Source organism: Puntigrus tetrazona, chromosome 21 (assembly GCF_018831695.1).
Source record: "Puntigrus tetrazona isolate hp1 chromosome 21, ASM1883169v1, whole genome shotgun sequence".
NCBI lineage: Eukaryota > Metazoa > Chordata > Actinopteri > Cypriniformes > Cyprinidae > Puntigrus > Puntigrus tetrazona.
In genome coordinates this window covers 375,290-392,042 of record NC_056719.1, presented here as the reverse complement: position 1 = coordinate 392,042, position 16,753 = coordinate 375,290, and the positions used below count along the sequence as shown (strand labels likewise).

At 36.6% G+C, this 16,753-nt stretch overlaps 1 protein-coding gene across 1 annotated transcript in view; it reads left to right on the top strand.

Moving 5' to 3' along the window:
• arhgap24 (Rho GTPase activating protein 24) overlaps window positions 1-16,753 on the top strand; it is a 92,100-nt gene that overhangs the window by 27,255 nt on the left and 48,092 nt on the right. Inside the window, exon 3 of the mRNA XM_043221719.1 lies at window positions 6,217-6,304. Within this exon, the coding sequence (XP_043077654.1) occupies window positions 6,217-6,304 (88 nt within the window). The remainder of the gene's footprint in view (window positions 1-6,216; window positions 6,305-16,753) is intronic.

Here is a 16,753-nt window from a genome sequence, read left to right as displayed (position 1 = left end):
CTGCCATTCTGAGCATTTATAACATTACTGCCAGTAATTAGGTTTGGTCTCCTCGGCGGAGAACAAATTTTAACAAAAACTGAGAAACGCATTTGGCATGCAACTCAGCTGTGACCAGCTAGATGGATGCTGTCCATTTCAGAATTAATTTTTGATTTGAACTCCTGGCAAACTAGTTAATTTCCCACCTGTTTTCTGTTAGACGAGCACAAACCGCGGTGAGGGTAATGATGTTTACCTGCGGCTGTACCCTGTGGAAGCTTTTATTTTTAGGAGTTGGTTAAGTAGCATATATCTGAGTTGTCAAGATCGTAATGGTTCTGCAAACTGACCTGTTTATTGTTTTGAGTGAAGAAATATTCAGATAATTTGCTTTTTCTGAAACTGGAAAGGTCTATCTACTAGAGCATAGTTTGAACCTACTAACCACCAGTATAAGAGATTAAAGTGCATGAATTACATGTTATTCGATTTTATAGCAATTATTAAAGAGTTAGTTCACTCAAAAATGATCCATTGGCTTCCATATGAAAATAAAAAATCTTTACAATCTTCCTTTGTGTCCAATAAGAAGAAATTCAAACAGGTTTGGAACAACATAAGGGCGAGCAAATAATGACTAACTATTCTTCAAAATAGTATATTACATGTATATATTTACATGTATAAAAATATATGCAAATGGTGTTTGCACAGATCGATTTTAATGCCTTTACGGGGACGGCATAAATACAGTTCAACAATTCCCAACTAGCTTTAATAAATACTAATGCTACAACGATTTAAGAATTTAATTGAAATTTTAAAACAGAACTGTTGCGCTACGCAAACTGTCGAGTCATTTGTTCAGTACGTTAAATATTACATTGTAATACGTATTGCTTTGAATCACTAAAAAGAGCCGGTTCGTGAGAGTCATTTGTTTGGAATCATACTACACTCTCCTTTTTTGATTCTCTAACAAGAAATGGATCGTAAGATTCATACAAAGATTTTTAATTAATAATAACAGTGTAATATAATGACTGTTTATTTGCTGCTCTGTACTGTGTTTTAAAGTAAAATCTCCAAACGGTGGGAACATTAGCGAGTCCGTAGCGCCTAATGTATCGCCACAGTCCAAATGGCTTGTTTATTTCGTTCTACTTCCGCGGTCCCTCGGACGTTCTGACATTTTTCTGCGAGCAAAGAGAAACAGGCTTGCATTACAAACAGCTGATTTCACTGGATACGGGTACATTTGTTGCACCCGCTGCAGGCAAAAGACCGCATATTAAAAAGCAGAAATAAAGAAGGGAGAGCGAACGAGGCCTCTAAGTGTGAAAAAGTGCCGCAGGACAGACAGGGGCCACTAATGAACGAGACGTGAGGGCAGCCCTCTGAGGAAAAGTCAAGGTTAACTGTTCAAACGTGCACCAAATGGGAGCGCTCCGCAGCAAATGGCTTTCTTTTAATTAATTCCATGGGACCGTTTTGGACTTCGGGCCTAAGTGCTGGGTTGCAGCTTTCCTCCCGTTCCCTTCGGTCCTTTATCATCAATCTCCGCTGTTTGATAAACAAATGGAGCGAGCTCTTCTGATCCAATCTGGAGTTGGATTTTTTTCGTCTCTATGGGGGATTCCCACATACCCGTCAGCTATGCGCGCAGCCTCTGAGAAGCTAACTTCATTTCGGCACCATCGGGACTGAAATTTAATTAAATATAAACACCGGTGACATAACAAATCATTTTTTTTTTGCTTTGTTCTGCCTCTCCGTTTTTCTCTCAAGCAGGGAGGGAAATTCCTGAGATGATATTACGCTAACCTCTGCCCCGGGTCAACGTAGCGCAGAAATCTAGGGCGATGGGGGGGCGATTTCCGCTTCCCACAGCTTCCACTCCCCAGAATGCACGTGGTGTGGTGTATCTGTGCTTACATTTGTGGTTGGCTGTGTCAAATTCTGAGCAGTCCTGGCCTGACTGGAGGTGTTAATAAGGGAGCAATAAAACAGCCAGGACTCAAGAGAGGTCAGAGAGGTGCAACACCTTGCTGAGAGATGAACTGCCGCCCCGAAGCAACGCAATTCTTATAAAAGTGAATGTTATTATATTAATGTTATAAGATCACTATGCACACTCATATATCACTGCTAGATGTATTTATTCATTTATTTATTTTTTGCTGATATTAAAATAGTTCCAGAACTCTATTTTAACGAAACAATGTATAATTAAAAATGAATAATTCATTAGATATTGTTTATTAGCTTTAAATGTTTCTATCATGCATTTTAATGTTAATGATAAAAAAAAATTGGTCAGTGGAATATTACAGTGAAACGTACTAATATGAAGACTGGCATGCATGAGTAATCCCAGAATGCTTTGGGCCATACTCCACTATATATATATATATATCATGTTCATTGCTGTTGTTCACTAGAGCACATACTAATTTTTCTACTCTTAGTGTGCTACAGTAAGCAAGGAAGTGCATCAGGAAAGACACATGGTTCCTCTGCTCTGGAATGGGTCGGGTTTTGTTCCCTGCCTTTTGATGATATGCCTTTCCATGTTTTCCACATGGAATGCCTCCGGGGAAAAAAACAAAAATGCCTTTAATTGAAAGACCCGCGTCTTTACCAACCCACCCTCGAGGCTCCGGTTCTAAAACAGGAAGCGCTGCCCACATTAAAACGCTGACCTGCCTTACCGTGGGCTGAAATTTGTGCTCTCTTCACGAGCCCCACCAACGCTCCTCGCGGGGGCGGCAGGTACGGTTCAAGTTCAGCTCGATCGGGGACGTGCTGTCAGCAGGATCTCGTAAAGCTTTACGACGTTTTAACAGAAGCGAGTCACTGCGCCGCATGCGGAGCGACTTGAAAAGCCAGGGGGAAAGAGGTCACTGTGTAATGATTGTCATATGTGGCTGCTTTTCACCTTTCACGAGGTTCGTATAAGCATGACAGGCACCACTTACTCTCAGGAACCCTGCAATCTAGACCAAGTATTTTTATAAGGCCTTGTTTACTCAGTCTTATATCATAGTAAAGTGATCCTAATGGTTTAAAGACTCCGTGAAGTCTAGAAAACGACAACTGGTTTGTGACATTTATAAACGTTGCTGGATGTTTATGATTTCTTCATGACTTGCTGACAAGTTATTAAGGCAGGCCTCACTATATTACTTATATTTACAATCATGAATCTCAACTGAACAGAACGTATATTTTTTAGACTTATACCGTTCAATTATTTTTTACTATACCTTTTTAAGACCGCGTGTATTTGGATACCCGGAAATAGAGATTCATTTACCTACCATTGGCAAGATTATTTTAAAACAAGATAATAATGTTTACTTGTTTAAAAAAATGCTTCTTGGTTTAAGAATTTTTAGATATTTTGTTTGGAAAAAGTATTTTTTTTCAGTGCATGCGTTAAAGGGTTAGGTGAAAATGTTATCATTTCTTACTCAACCTCATGTCGTTCCAAATCTGTGAGACCTTCATTTATCTTCAGACCACAAATTAAGATAATTTATATAAAAACATGTGAATAATTATTATTTTACCTAAATATCTAAAGGGGGGTTGTAAACTTTTAACCTCAACTGTGTGTGTACATATATATATATATACTGTATATATATATATATATATATATATATATATATATATATATATACAACAACTGTATATATATATATATATATATATATATATATATATATATATATATATATGAATTTTAAGCATTATTACGCCAGTCTTGTTACGTGATCCTTCTGAAATATGCATGTTACTCTGCTATTTTTTGTGGAAACATGAATCTAAATAGAATGAGTACAAATTCTGTTTAGAGTAGAATGAGTATTTGTTCCAAAAATCTTTCAAAAATCAATCACAAAACAGTGGAGTTTGTTTCGATAACGTCGTGTAACCAAAGCTCGAGTGCAGAGATTTGAATAATGCATCAGCCGCTATGTTAACTATCCTAATCTCTGCATCCTAGATGTTCTCAGTGTTTCCAGGCATGTCGGGACACTGGATACTGAACATATGCACTGATATTTGATAAGGATGTAACCGAGCTCTGTATTCTCTCTCAGTGAATATGTGCCTTTTAAGCCCCTCTGTAGTGCAGATATGAAATAGTCTCCCTCGAAGGTGACTGCTTCGGCCCTCTGCAGTTGTTCCCCTGCATACCACAAATACCCCCAGTGTGCCAGTGTCTACTGTAATGTTACTATAAAGATCTAAATGAAAACATCTCTCAGCATGTGTCGCATTAATGCTGTTCATTGTGCTATCTGACCATGTGTGGCTGTCAATCATGCATATCATGATTCTGTAATTTAAATAAGACTATGAAGTAACACCTTTTGTTACATATTTTGGCAATAATTGTATACTATGCATATATATATATGTGTGTGTGTGTGTGTGTGTGTGTGTGTGTGTGTTGTGTATATTCATTATGTATATATAAAGACACACACACATGCAGTATATATACAATATGTATTTTTTTACATATTTACAATATTTACCGACCCCAATACAGTAAAACTGCACAAATTTTGGCCAGAAAATAATTAATAATGCACTACTCATGCCGTCCAATCAGCATCTTGATACGCCACACCTGGAAGGATGCACTATCCCGGCAAAGGAGAAGTGCTCACTGATTTAGACACAATATTGTGAACAATATTTGAGAGAAATAGGTCTTTTGTGTACATAGAAAAAGTCTTTATAATTTTGTTCAGTATATATATAATATATATAGATGCTGGTGGGATAAAGAGACACGCAGATGAGAGAAGTGGGGGAAATCAGGCTGCTTTACTAGTCCGCTGGTGGTTGTAACACGGTCTGTGTGCCACGCTGATGTTGGGTCTATTTAAAGCAGCAGTTCATCCAGCGTGTCAAACACTGATCTATAATCCCACAGCAGTCGCAGTGCTGCTTAAGATCCGATTTCTCCATAATAACAAGAGCTTTGTCGACTCTAATGCCGCCTGCGCTCTGTCACACAGACCCCCGAGGGATCCATCCGTAACCCCCGAGCCTCTGACTCCAGCTAATGCCCAGATGATGAGATGGTTTCCTGAATGGACATTTCTCTTTGCTTTTCAATCAAACACGGGGCACAGTTGAACTTAATTGTAGCTTTCTAACAAAATATGTACACTACTGGCCAGAAGTAGTGTTGATAAATAATAGTGTTAATTAAAAAAAACTCACTTTGAACCACCATCGAGTGTTTGTATTAACCTATACTGGTGTTATGCTATATATAGCCTTTTTTTATCGCTGTACAAATTGATTTCAGTTTATTGATTAGTTATGATATATTCAAATCACAATATTGTAATCTGTAGTGGTCGTTGACATGTTTATTTCTGCTGTGTAAAAGGCCTTAAAGGTTAAGCGTTGTTTCGAGTATAATACACATTAGTTAAGGGATCTATTTCAATTTTAATTTGTCTGTATACACTTTGGGCAGCCACGGTACATTATAAAAATAACTCCCCAAAAATAGCAACACATGAACGGCTCTGTAATTTCTCCTGCGACAGCATTTTCAAAAATAGCCAAACCGTGTTGGAAAAGCGTGACCCTGGTGACACTGGTTCGCTGTACCCTTGTCACACAGATAACCTTCTGCGCTGAGATGACGCTGGGGTTAAAACCATATCAGATGATTAATTTGTGTTAAAAAATATGAACGCGTTTCTTTATTAATCGCACGTGTTAAAGCGTTAACGTTGAGAACGCTAATATTTATTATTATGATATATAATTATTATTATCATATTTAATTAATTATTTTAAAGGTTTATGTTATATTAGCATTATAAAGTAATATACATACACATTTAGAAATATAATAGAATTTTTATAAAATATATATATATATTTTAATCATCTAAAAAAATCAGACATATTTAGTGTGAAAGCTATTAATATTTTTAAATGGGATATATTATTTTGATTAAATAAATACATACATACATACATACATATATATATATATATATATATATATATATATATATATATATATATATATATGAAATCAAACATACTAAATCAATTTTTCACATTTTAGCATCCTATTCTCCATTGCACCCAAGCTTTTCTCTTGCTGTGATATATTTTCCTCGTACGTCTTGCTTTCCTCAGCAGTTTATGTCTGACTAGTTTCTTTTGGCTTTTTGGTTCCTCTAGGGCACCATTTCCCTACCTGGCAACAGAGTCACCGAACATTCCAGCAATGGGGAGGAAGGTGGAAAGTTCCTTTTTGAAGTCATCCCAGGTAAGGAGAAACTTTTTACCACGTCTGTTTTTGCAATGCAGTTTCTGTAGCTTTCATGACGGGACCGCAGTGACCTCACTCGCTGAGGAAAGGTCTTCAAAGACATTCATCAGAGCTAATGAGAACAGATCGACGCCGGGCACCTCGCTGACAAACACAGCTGAATCCTTATGCTCCAGACATAACATATCACGGGAAATCTGTGTCATTTCGGTGGAACGGTCTCTTGCATTTGTAAACAATGCTTGTTTATAAATCATCTAGGCATCTCGTCATGTAAAGCAGCCCATGTGTTTTCAAATGGATCTCTCTTTATTTAAGTTTGCGGGTAATTTGTTTGCTCCCAAATGCAGTTTAGTGATGAATGTCGCCGAAGCTACCACCTGCTGTAATTAGTTTACAGATCACACACTCTTTGGGCTCTGGTTGTGTTTGGAGAGGGTTCAGATAAAACGCAGATGTCCCTCTCGTGCGGGGGATGATGAATCGCTGAGGACAGATGAGTGCTCGAGGAGCAACTGAAGTGCAGGGCTACTTCCTGTTCAGTTCTGGGGAACACTCTGCTAACATACACACCTGAGCTTCAAACTAAATGAATAACTGAAACAGAAATAACAGGCACACCTGCTTTCTAGCAGCTGGAACTGTATTACCACACACTCCTACCACACCATCTTATAAGATTTAACCACCTCAAAGTTATGAAACTCACTTTTAAACTACTTTTTAATAAATCATAAACTAATTGTAATCAGTTTGCCAAATCAAATTTATATATACATACATACATATACATATATACAAACATTTTATCCTGAACGTAAACAATTTAATATTACATGCATGTGTATGTATTTATATATACATAATATATATACACAGTACACACAATTCTATCTATCTATTTATCTATCTATCTATCTCTCTCTCTCTCTCTCTCTCTCTCTCTCTCTCTCTATATCTATATATATATATATATATATATATATATATATATATATATATATATATATATATATATATATATATACAGACGTGACAAAATTGTTGGTACCCTTTGGTCAATGAAAGAAAAAGTCACAATGGTCACAGAAATAACTGTTATCTGACAAAAGTAATAATAAATAAAAATTCTATAAATGTTAACCAATGAAAGTCAGACATTGTTTTTCAACCATGCTTCAACAGAATTATTTAAAAAAATAAACTCACTAAACAGGCATGGACAAAAATGATGGTACCCCTAGAAAACACTGAAAATAATGTGACCAAAGGGACATGTTAATTCAAGGTGTGTCCACTAATTAGCATCACAGGTGTCTACAACCTTGTAATCAGCCATTGGGCCTATATATATGGCTCCAGGTAATCACTGTGTTGTTTGGTGATATGGTGTGTACCACACTCGACATGGACCAGAGGAAGCAAAGGAAAGAGTTGTCTCAAGAGATCAGAAAGAAAATTATAGACAAGCATGTTAAAGGTAAAGGCTATAAGACCATCTCCAAGCAACTAGATGTTCCTGTGACTACAGTTGCACATATTATTCAGAAGTTTAAGATCCATGGGACTGTAGCCAACTCCCTGGACGTGGCGCAGGAGGAAAATTGATGACAAATCTAAGAGACGGATAATCCGAATGGTAACAAAAGAGCCTAGAAAGACTTCTAAAGAGATTCAAGGTGAACTTCATGCTCAAGGAACATCAGTGTCAGATCGCACCATCCGTCGTTGTTTGAGCCAAAGTGGACTACATGGGAGACGACCAAGGAGGACACCATTGTTGAAAACGAATCATAAAAAGCAAGACTGGAATATGCCAAACTACATGTTGACAAGCCACAAAGCTTCTGGGAGAATGTCCTGTGGACAGATGAGACAAAAATCGAAGTTTTTGCCAAGGCACATCAGCTGTATGTTCACAGACGAAAAAATGAAGCATATCAAGAAAAGAACACTGTCCCTACTGTGAAACATGGAGGAGGCTCTGTTATGTTCTGGGGCTGCTTTGCTGCGTCTGGCACAGGGTGTCTTGAATCTGTGCAGGGTACAATGAAATCTCAAGACTATCAAGGAATTCTAGAGAGAAATGTACTAGCCAGTGTCAGAAAGCTTGGTCTCAGTCGCAGGTCATGGGTCTTGCAACAGGACAATGACCCAAAACACACCGCTAAAAACACCCAAGAATGGCTAAGAGGAAAAAATTGGACTATTGTAAAGTGACCTTCTATGAGCCCTGACCTCAATCCTATTGAGCATCTTTGGAAGGAGCTGAAACATGCAGTCTGGAAAAGGCACCCTTCAAACGGACACAACTGGAGCAGTTTGCTCATGAGGAGTGGGCCAAAATACCTGCTGAGAGGTGCAGAAGTCTCATTGACAGTTACAGGAAGCGTTTGATTGCAGTGATTGCCTCAAAAGGTTGCGCAACAAAATATTAAGTTAGGGTACCATCATTTTTGTCCAGGTCTGTTTCATGAGTTTATTTTTTTAATAATTCTGTTGAAGCATGGTTGAAAAACAATGTCTGACTTTCATTGGTTAACATTTATAGAATTTTATTTATTATTACTTTTGTCAGATTAAAGTTATTTCTGTGACCATTGTGAGTTTTTCTTTCATTGACCAAAGGGTACCAACAATTTTGTCCACGTCTGTATATATGTGTGTAATTATAACGTAAATTACTATAAATTAGTTTTACATCTCAGTACTTGTGGATATATATCCAAATGAACTTCAAAATAATGGCTATCCACCTGTATTACCATAAACTCTTGACTGTGTTCGTCTGAAAGAAGAAGGTTATATACAACTAGGATGGCTTCAGGTTGAGCATAATATGGGGTGATTTTCATTTTTCGAAGAACTATTCCTTTAAGTAGGTGTATTTTGGAAACTCTGACGAATCATCTGTTACAGTGTTTCTGAGAGGAGTGACAGGAGATGTTATCAGAAGCAGACGGTGTTGGATCTGTAGATCTAACATGCTTTTATATTGTTAGTAGACACATTTCACCGTGATGTTCACATTACCAACTTCGCGTGGAATGGGCCATCTGTTATCATCCGTGATTGGTGACGCACACGAGACAGTGTGTCTTTGTTTCCTAGCACGTGACCTTGAAAGAAGTCAAAAAGTTAGTTTTAAGTCTTTGTAATTTTACTTTTGAGAATCATTGCAGAGCCTTTATCTGCGGTGACACTGTGGCATTTGCATGAATAGGGCCTTTTTGCGGAGCAGATTAATATGACACAGATCATTGCCTACTGACCCTGTCATCACAGCCTTCTTATTAGTCACGCCGGTAAATGCCACATTGTATCTGTCACCAAAATCATCACAAATGGGTTCCTACGTGCTGGTCGAAGAGCTGCAGTTGAGATAAATGGGAATGCTAAGAGATAGCTTCAGGTATTATTATGCTTTGGCCTATGCGCAGAAACCTATCCGGTCCTGTGTTTCCCCAGCAGACGGCCGCGAGAGCGTGCGCACTGTGCCAGAAAACAGCAGAAACAGAGATTTATAGCGCGTTTTCAGCTCTTTGGAAACTCAGCATGGCTCCAACTGTCCTGCCAGCTGACTGTGAAAAACCAGAGTCATTGTTCAGCGCGTCAGTCTTCGATGAAGGCGCTTAGGAGTGATTCCATGCTTACGTGCACTTTTCCATACATTAGCCTTTTATCATCTTTACTCCATTTATTCCACTGTACGTCTCAGCAGTATTCTGCAATATTTTAAGCACCTTTTTTTTTTGTGCTGCATAGGCCATGAAATCACTTGTCCTTGAAAAAGGCTTTTCGGAGGTAATGTCGTACAGCTCAGTTCATAAAAGAGGGTTGTTAAAAGTGCATTTAATTTCCTCTCGTCTTTCATAAATACAGATGGGAGTGTTTTGTGCAGAGATAACATGGACTGAATTTCAATTCAATTCTCTTGTCGTCTATTAAATTTGTTTCTTTTTTGTGTGTGTACGATTCAGAGCTGAGGCATATACTGAGCAATAGCTATCCATACTATTTTTATATAATTCAATAATTGGATTTGGGCATAACAACATTATATTGCACTGTAAGAATTAGGGTTACCTACGCATTTTGTCCTTACAGTGGGACTATTACAGGACAGCTTTCTTCATGAGTTTAATATTTGTTGTAATCTATAACTATTTCTCTAAGCAGTTGATGCCAAAAAAAAGTAATCCAAATTAAAAATTAAAAAATTCCGATAAACTTTTAAGCAATATCATGAGAGCAAGAATGCTAGTAAATGACTTAATAGGTGTCACTTTTGCAAGAATGTTTTTTATACAGTACAAATAGTCAATAAACAAGAAGGTAGTATTGAAACTTATATTATACACTCAAAACTGCAATACTTTACAGAAATATTTCAAAGGAACAGCATGATAAACCGCTGAGTGTCTCCAAACAACATGGTGATTCAGAATGATTCAGCATCTTTGAATGAATCATTTGAGCCAATGATTCAAGTAAGGTCACCCATTTCATGTTTTAATGAATTTGTGTATTGAATCAATTGGCTAAATGATTGAGATATATATATATATATATATATATATATATATATATATATATATATATATATATATATATATATATATATATATATATATATATATATATATATATATATATATATATATATATATATATATATATATATATATATATATATATATGTGTGTGTGTGTGTGTGTGTGTGTGTGTGTGTGTGTATATATATATATATATATATATATATATATATATATATATATGTACTTGATTTGGTTTTACATCAGTTAGTGTTTCTGAACAAATCAATTGAGAGAATGATTCAGTAACTCAGAAATGATTGTTTTTGAACAATGGGTTGAAGTTGACTGAAGAAGTCACTTATCACCATCTGCTGGTCTATAGATATAACTGACAGAAAAAGTGTTTATTTTTTTACCATTGAGTACTATGTCCTGGTTTTCACATGATCTTGAGATTCACATTCAGTTCACTTTCTTAGATAAATGTTTTCCCGATACGTAACAAAAATGACGTTATCTGTCTGTCAGGTCTAAATCTTAATTTCGAAAGTCTAGAAGGCCTATTTGGATTGCTTTCCAATTTCACAGGTCTGTTGCTTTGGATTTCAGACCGCGAGAGAAAATAGAGTAACTCATGAAGGCAAAATTGGATTTTAATTAAAACCTTTTTTCTCAAAGGTTTTAATATGCGGGGTTCAAATTTGCTCCATCTGTTGCTGCAGTCCAACAGCTCACAATATATTTCTCTATCTAGACAAATCTACTGTCATAATAATGTGAATAATTACTTTGCTGGCCCAGTGAACACCAGAATGAAATATCAGCGCGGCGCGGGGCGATCACGCCACAGCACGGCAAATTTCAAGCAGATTTTTCAAAAAAAAAAAAAAAGGAAATTAAAATAAACACTAAACTGACATCATTGTTTCATAACTCCAAACAGGCAGAAAATGGCTCCTGCCTCATAATCTTTCATCATCTCCTCGTCTGGACACACTGTTTACTCACAGAACCTTTATTTATTAACTTCTAATTTATTTATAACTCGCCGACGTCCAATGGATCTGGATAATAATGGGAAAGTGAGGAAAAGAGAAGCTAACAGTTTGCGCGGCGGGCATTAAAACCTCGCAAGACGAAGTGGGTCGAAGAGCATTTCTTCTTCTCTTTCTGCGGGGGTATTTGAAGCTGAAGTGTATCTAGCGGTCTGTTTCGTGTTGAAGGTCTTCAGAGAGAGAGAGAGAGAGAGACACGAGCGGAGTCAGTGAGAGTTCAGGGCAGATGGGGAAGTGTGCTTTCAGAGAACACCTGCAGAATCATCAGCCCAGACCCAGAAAAAGACCACATGTTGATTGCTGTTTCGTTTCTTCTTTTCTGTCTTTCCGTTGTTAGTTTGTGCTATTTTATCTTTCGTGTTTCTTTTTCGTCTGTTTGTTTCCTTTGTCCTTTCATTTTCGTTTGTTCGTTCAGTCCTTCATTGCCTCATTTGATTGTTCCTCTGTTCTTACAGTAGTTCCTTCAGCCTTTCCTCATACCGTTTTTTCTGCTCCCTTATTTTATTTCTTGCTTTATTTCACACTTGTTTATTCAATCGTCCGTTCCTCCATTCTTTAATTCTTACCCGCTCTTTTTCCCTTTCTCTCTATTTCTCTATTTACTTACTTATTCTTTTATTCTGCTTTCAGTTGTTACTTATTTCATTCGTTCTGTTTCTTTCCGTCTTTCTTTCTTTCTGACCTACTTAAATGAGAATGTAATGAAGCGATTGTTGCATCTCCTGCGGCGAACTATTTTTTTCACCTTGAGATCGACTTAATTACAGCAAAACGGCTCGCTCGCATGCACTGGCAGGACCAGGTGACTTCCAGCAACAGTGTACGGTTTTAAACAGAGGTTGTGGATGTGAGATTTCACAAGAGCCGTCTGAAGATCTCGTTCTGAAGACGAATGCCAAAGCCAGGGTCAGAAAACTGCTACAACCACAGGACGCTGGATCAGTGAAGTTAATGAATTTTCAAATATCATACAACACTTTATAAAATGCTGAACATTCGTATTTGGCATTCACATTTCAATTGAAACTATATAATATACTGTATTATTACGATTAATGAATGCTATTTCTAAAGACATCATTTTTTGACGTTCCTCTGCTTTTCCACAAGTTGCCTGATTCTCCGGGGGTCTCTGCTGACGTGAACCCGTGTAGAATTATAACAGCAGTTAATCGGCGTTTTAATTGGACGGCTCTCGTCAGGGGGTCCGAGGGTGACTGAGAGGAACCCGGGGGCTTTAGTCTGAAGGTCGCGGCCGCTCTGCTGCGCTGTTTATTCACGCTCTCTCTGCTGTCTGTAACGTCTTCGCGGCGGAGAACGAGTCGTGTCCTCTCGTTTACCGCCAACTGTTTAGACGTCATTCTTTGACTTGATCGCTGGTAATTTGCATGCCAATTTATTTCCCATTTAGCTTCGACTCCCTGCCAGGACGGTCCTAATGTAGCGAGAATCACAAACAGGCCCAGTTAGACTAATGCATGCGTGTGTCGGAAGCAGTTTCAATCGCCAAGATCGGTTCAAATCCAGGTACAACGTTATTACTAGCTATTTAACCGAACACTTCGGCTTGATAAGTGCTTGCGGTTTTTTCGTGTACTTAGTTGTGCTATTCCTCCTGGAAAAAAAAACTATGCATAAGCCGGCCTAACCTGGTTTTGTGGTTTGGTTTAAGGGGGTTTTGGACCACTTTTAAGCTGGACAGGTAGAAAAAAAACTGCTTTAGCCAGCTTCGACCAGTTTTTCGTACAAAACCCTATGTTTCTCTTTCGCTTTAAAAAACTGACAATGATGGAATTCAAATTCTGCATCCATCACATGCTGCATCATGATTGGTTATTGAAGTCCTCCAGGTTGCATTGAACATTAAACTTTAAGATAAAAACCCATAGAAAATAGAGAAAATCCAGATTATTTATTTATTTATTTATTCATTTAAGATAAAGAATAATTAGACATATATATATATATATATATATATATATATATATATATATATATATATATATATATATATATTAAACACTTCAACTTCAAACCTTAATATTTACAAAAACATGGATATATGTATTTTAATTCTCTAGTTTCTAGTTTTACATTTAAATTTGGATCATGATCAATTACATCTTGACACATTAATATCAGATGAAAGTTAATAAAATGTACAATGCGGTCTCAACGGCTTATTATATATGATACGCTGTATTTTTTCAACCCACATCATGTTCGTTCTTATAAGCCGTCATGCCTCTTAGGTGTAACTTAAGTCTTCGGCGTGGGCAGGTGAGATAAATAGAGTGTTATACACGTACGTCTGCTGTGTTATCGTTATCTCATTATCTACCCTCCTTGCATATCTTGCATGCTTAAAGAAAAATGATACTCATCACCTCAGGCTGAACATATATAATCACAGACAAGGTGAAAAGTCACCCAGCATACCTAGGAATCAGGACATAGCTGACATTTCTGTCATTGTTGTGATGATAGAGAATGTTTGGGAAGAGATACACAAAACTAGGAAGTATGCAATTCGTTTATGCATTTATTAGCCAGTTAAAATAAATATTTAAATTCAAAAGACACGGAAGTTATTTAAAATGCGTACCAACATAATACACACATACTGTATATATGTTATTGGTTAAGTTAAGTATTTATAAATGTTTACCAAGATATTTACATTATTAAAAAAAAAAAAAAAAAAAAACTTAACCAACTTATCTGCATCTTTAAAAAATATATTAAAATATTTAATGTATTAACATGAAAAAAACAATGTTGTAAACATTTATAAAACTGTTTATTCATGTTAGTTCGCGGTACATTAACTAATGTTAACAAACGCAATTTTAAATGCTGAAATGAACATGAAATTAAAACAGAGATTAATAAATGCTGTGGAATTCTTGTTCATTTTTAGATCATGTTTACTAATGCTGTTAACTAACGAACCTTACTGCAAAGTGTTGCCACAAAAACTTTCCCAGTTTTGCGCTGTTTGTTTTTTTTAAAAAGACTTATTTTATGCTTAAATGCTTGTCATTCTCTTTAGCATATAAAATGTGCAGTGTGCTGGGAATTCTATCACAATCCATTACAATCAGCTTTAAAAAGTTCTACTTTTCCATTCAAAATCCGTTTAATCAGAGGCTTTTTAATAATGCAAGGTTTTTGCTGCAGATTTAACATTCAGTTTGAAAAATCCTTGAACCTTTGCATTGGACCATTTAAAAAAAATATATATATATATTGCCAAAGAAAAAGGAAAAATAAAATTTCTACGGCTAAGAGCGCACCCACTCACATTATTTTTTGGAGGATGTGTGCCTTTGTGCATCTGTCACATGCAGCGAGGTGTTCACTTTCCTTTAGCGGGGCAGGAAGAGCACGTAGTTACGGCTCAGGGTCACTGCCTTTGACCTCCAATTGTAACATCACCACGGCAACAGCAGATGACATGCAACTCAATTAACCTCCACCGGCTGCTGTTAACGCACTGTAGGATTTGATTTTAAGTCGTATACTTATTTATTTTAATTTAATAAAATGATTATTTAATATTTTATTATATTTATTTTTATTTAATTATTATTATATTTTTCTTTTTATTTCATTATTTTGTATTTTATTTGTATGGCTTATATTTCATTTTACTTTATTTTATTTATTTTTTTTTAACCATAGTAACTTCTTATTGACTTCTTAATATTGGATTATTGATTAAAAAAAAAAAAAAGAATGCCCTCTTATCCAGCATGGCCAAAGCAGTAGTTCTGTTCTGCCACTATAAAACTGTAAGAACCAAGTGTGAAAATCATATTTCACAGATGGCGTCCGGAGAAACAATCAGAGCCACATCTAGCATGTTCTATAGCCAAGAATCTGATTCTGTTTTCACATATTTTCAGCAGTGAGCTTATAACATACAGACTGGATCCAAAAATGAAATTATGGCACCACTTTATGTCAGTGGTGGGTGAAATGACAACTTTTACGGAACATAAATATTTTTTAGGGGTTAAGAGCTGATGCATTTCTACATACTGTTGCATTTCGCAACTTAACGTTCTTTTAAAAGTGTGAAAAATTCCACTGAAGGAAAACAAAATCAGACAGGTGTGGCGTGATACGAAAGTGAATAAATATTGTCAGAATTTGTATTTTTGAGTGAACTACTAGAGATGGAAACTCCAGATCCTATTGTGCTTTTCAGCATGCAAGGGGGTGACATCCTGCGTGACACATTTTGCACGGAAAAATGCTTCCAATATTAGAAAGTCAAATGAAAAAGCCTGCCTCAAATGTGTTGACGTAACAATTTGCACCTTGTTATGAATCAAAACCGCAGAGCTATTTCCATGCGCAGGAGACAAACAGGTTTGCGTTAAACACACAGACGGGCAAATTTCATTCTAAACGGCACTCTGGAAGAAAGCCATAAAAATGTTATTAGCGTTATGTATTCAAAACATATGAGGCTTTTAACTTTCGAAGTGAGTCTCTGGTCCGTCAAAATGTTCAAAACAGATTTGCTTTGGAAATATCGGACAATCCATTCAAATAAATAAATCAAGTGCTGCGCAGAAACGAGAAAGAAGATATTTCATTTTTGATATTTTCAATGCCTTTGTTTGATGAGAAAAAGATGACCTTCTGGATATTTCACAGCTGTCTCAGAGAATGTTTCTGGAGGGCTCGTGGTCTTCTTTGGTCACATTATTGTCCGTTCCAAGCAGATGGAAAGTAGAACTGCAATGAAGGACCCCAAAGAGAATCAGATTGAACATCAGACAAACAAATTCCAGAAAGCTAAATCTGTCCTGCAAGAAGAGAAAGAGCAAGAACTGCGATAT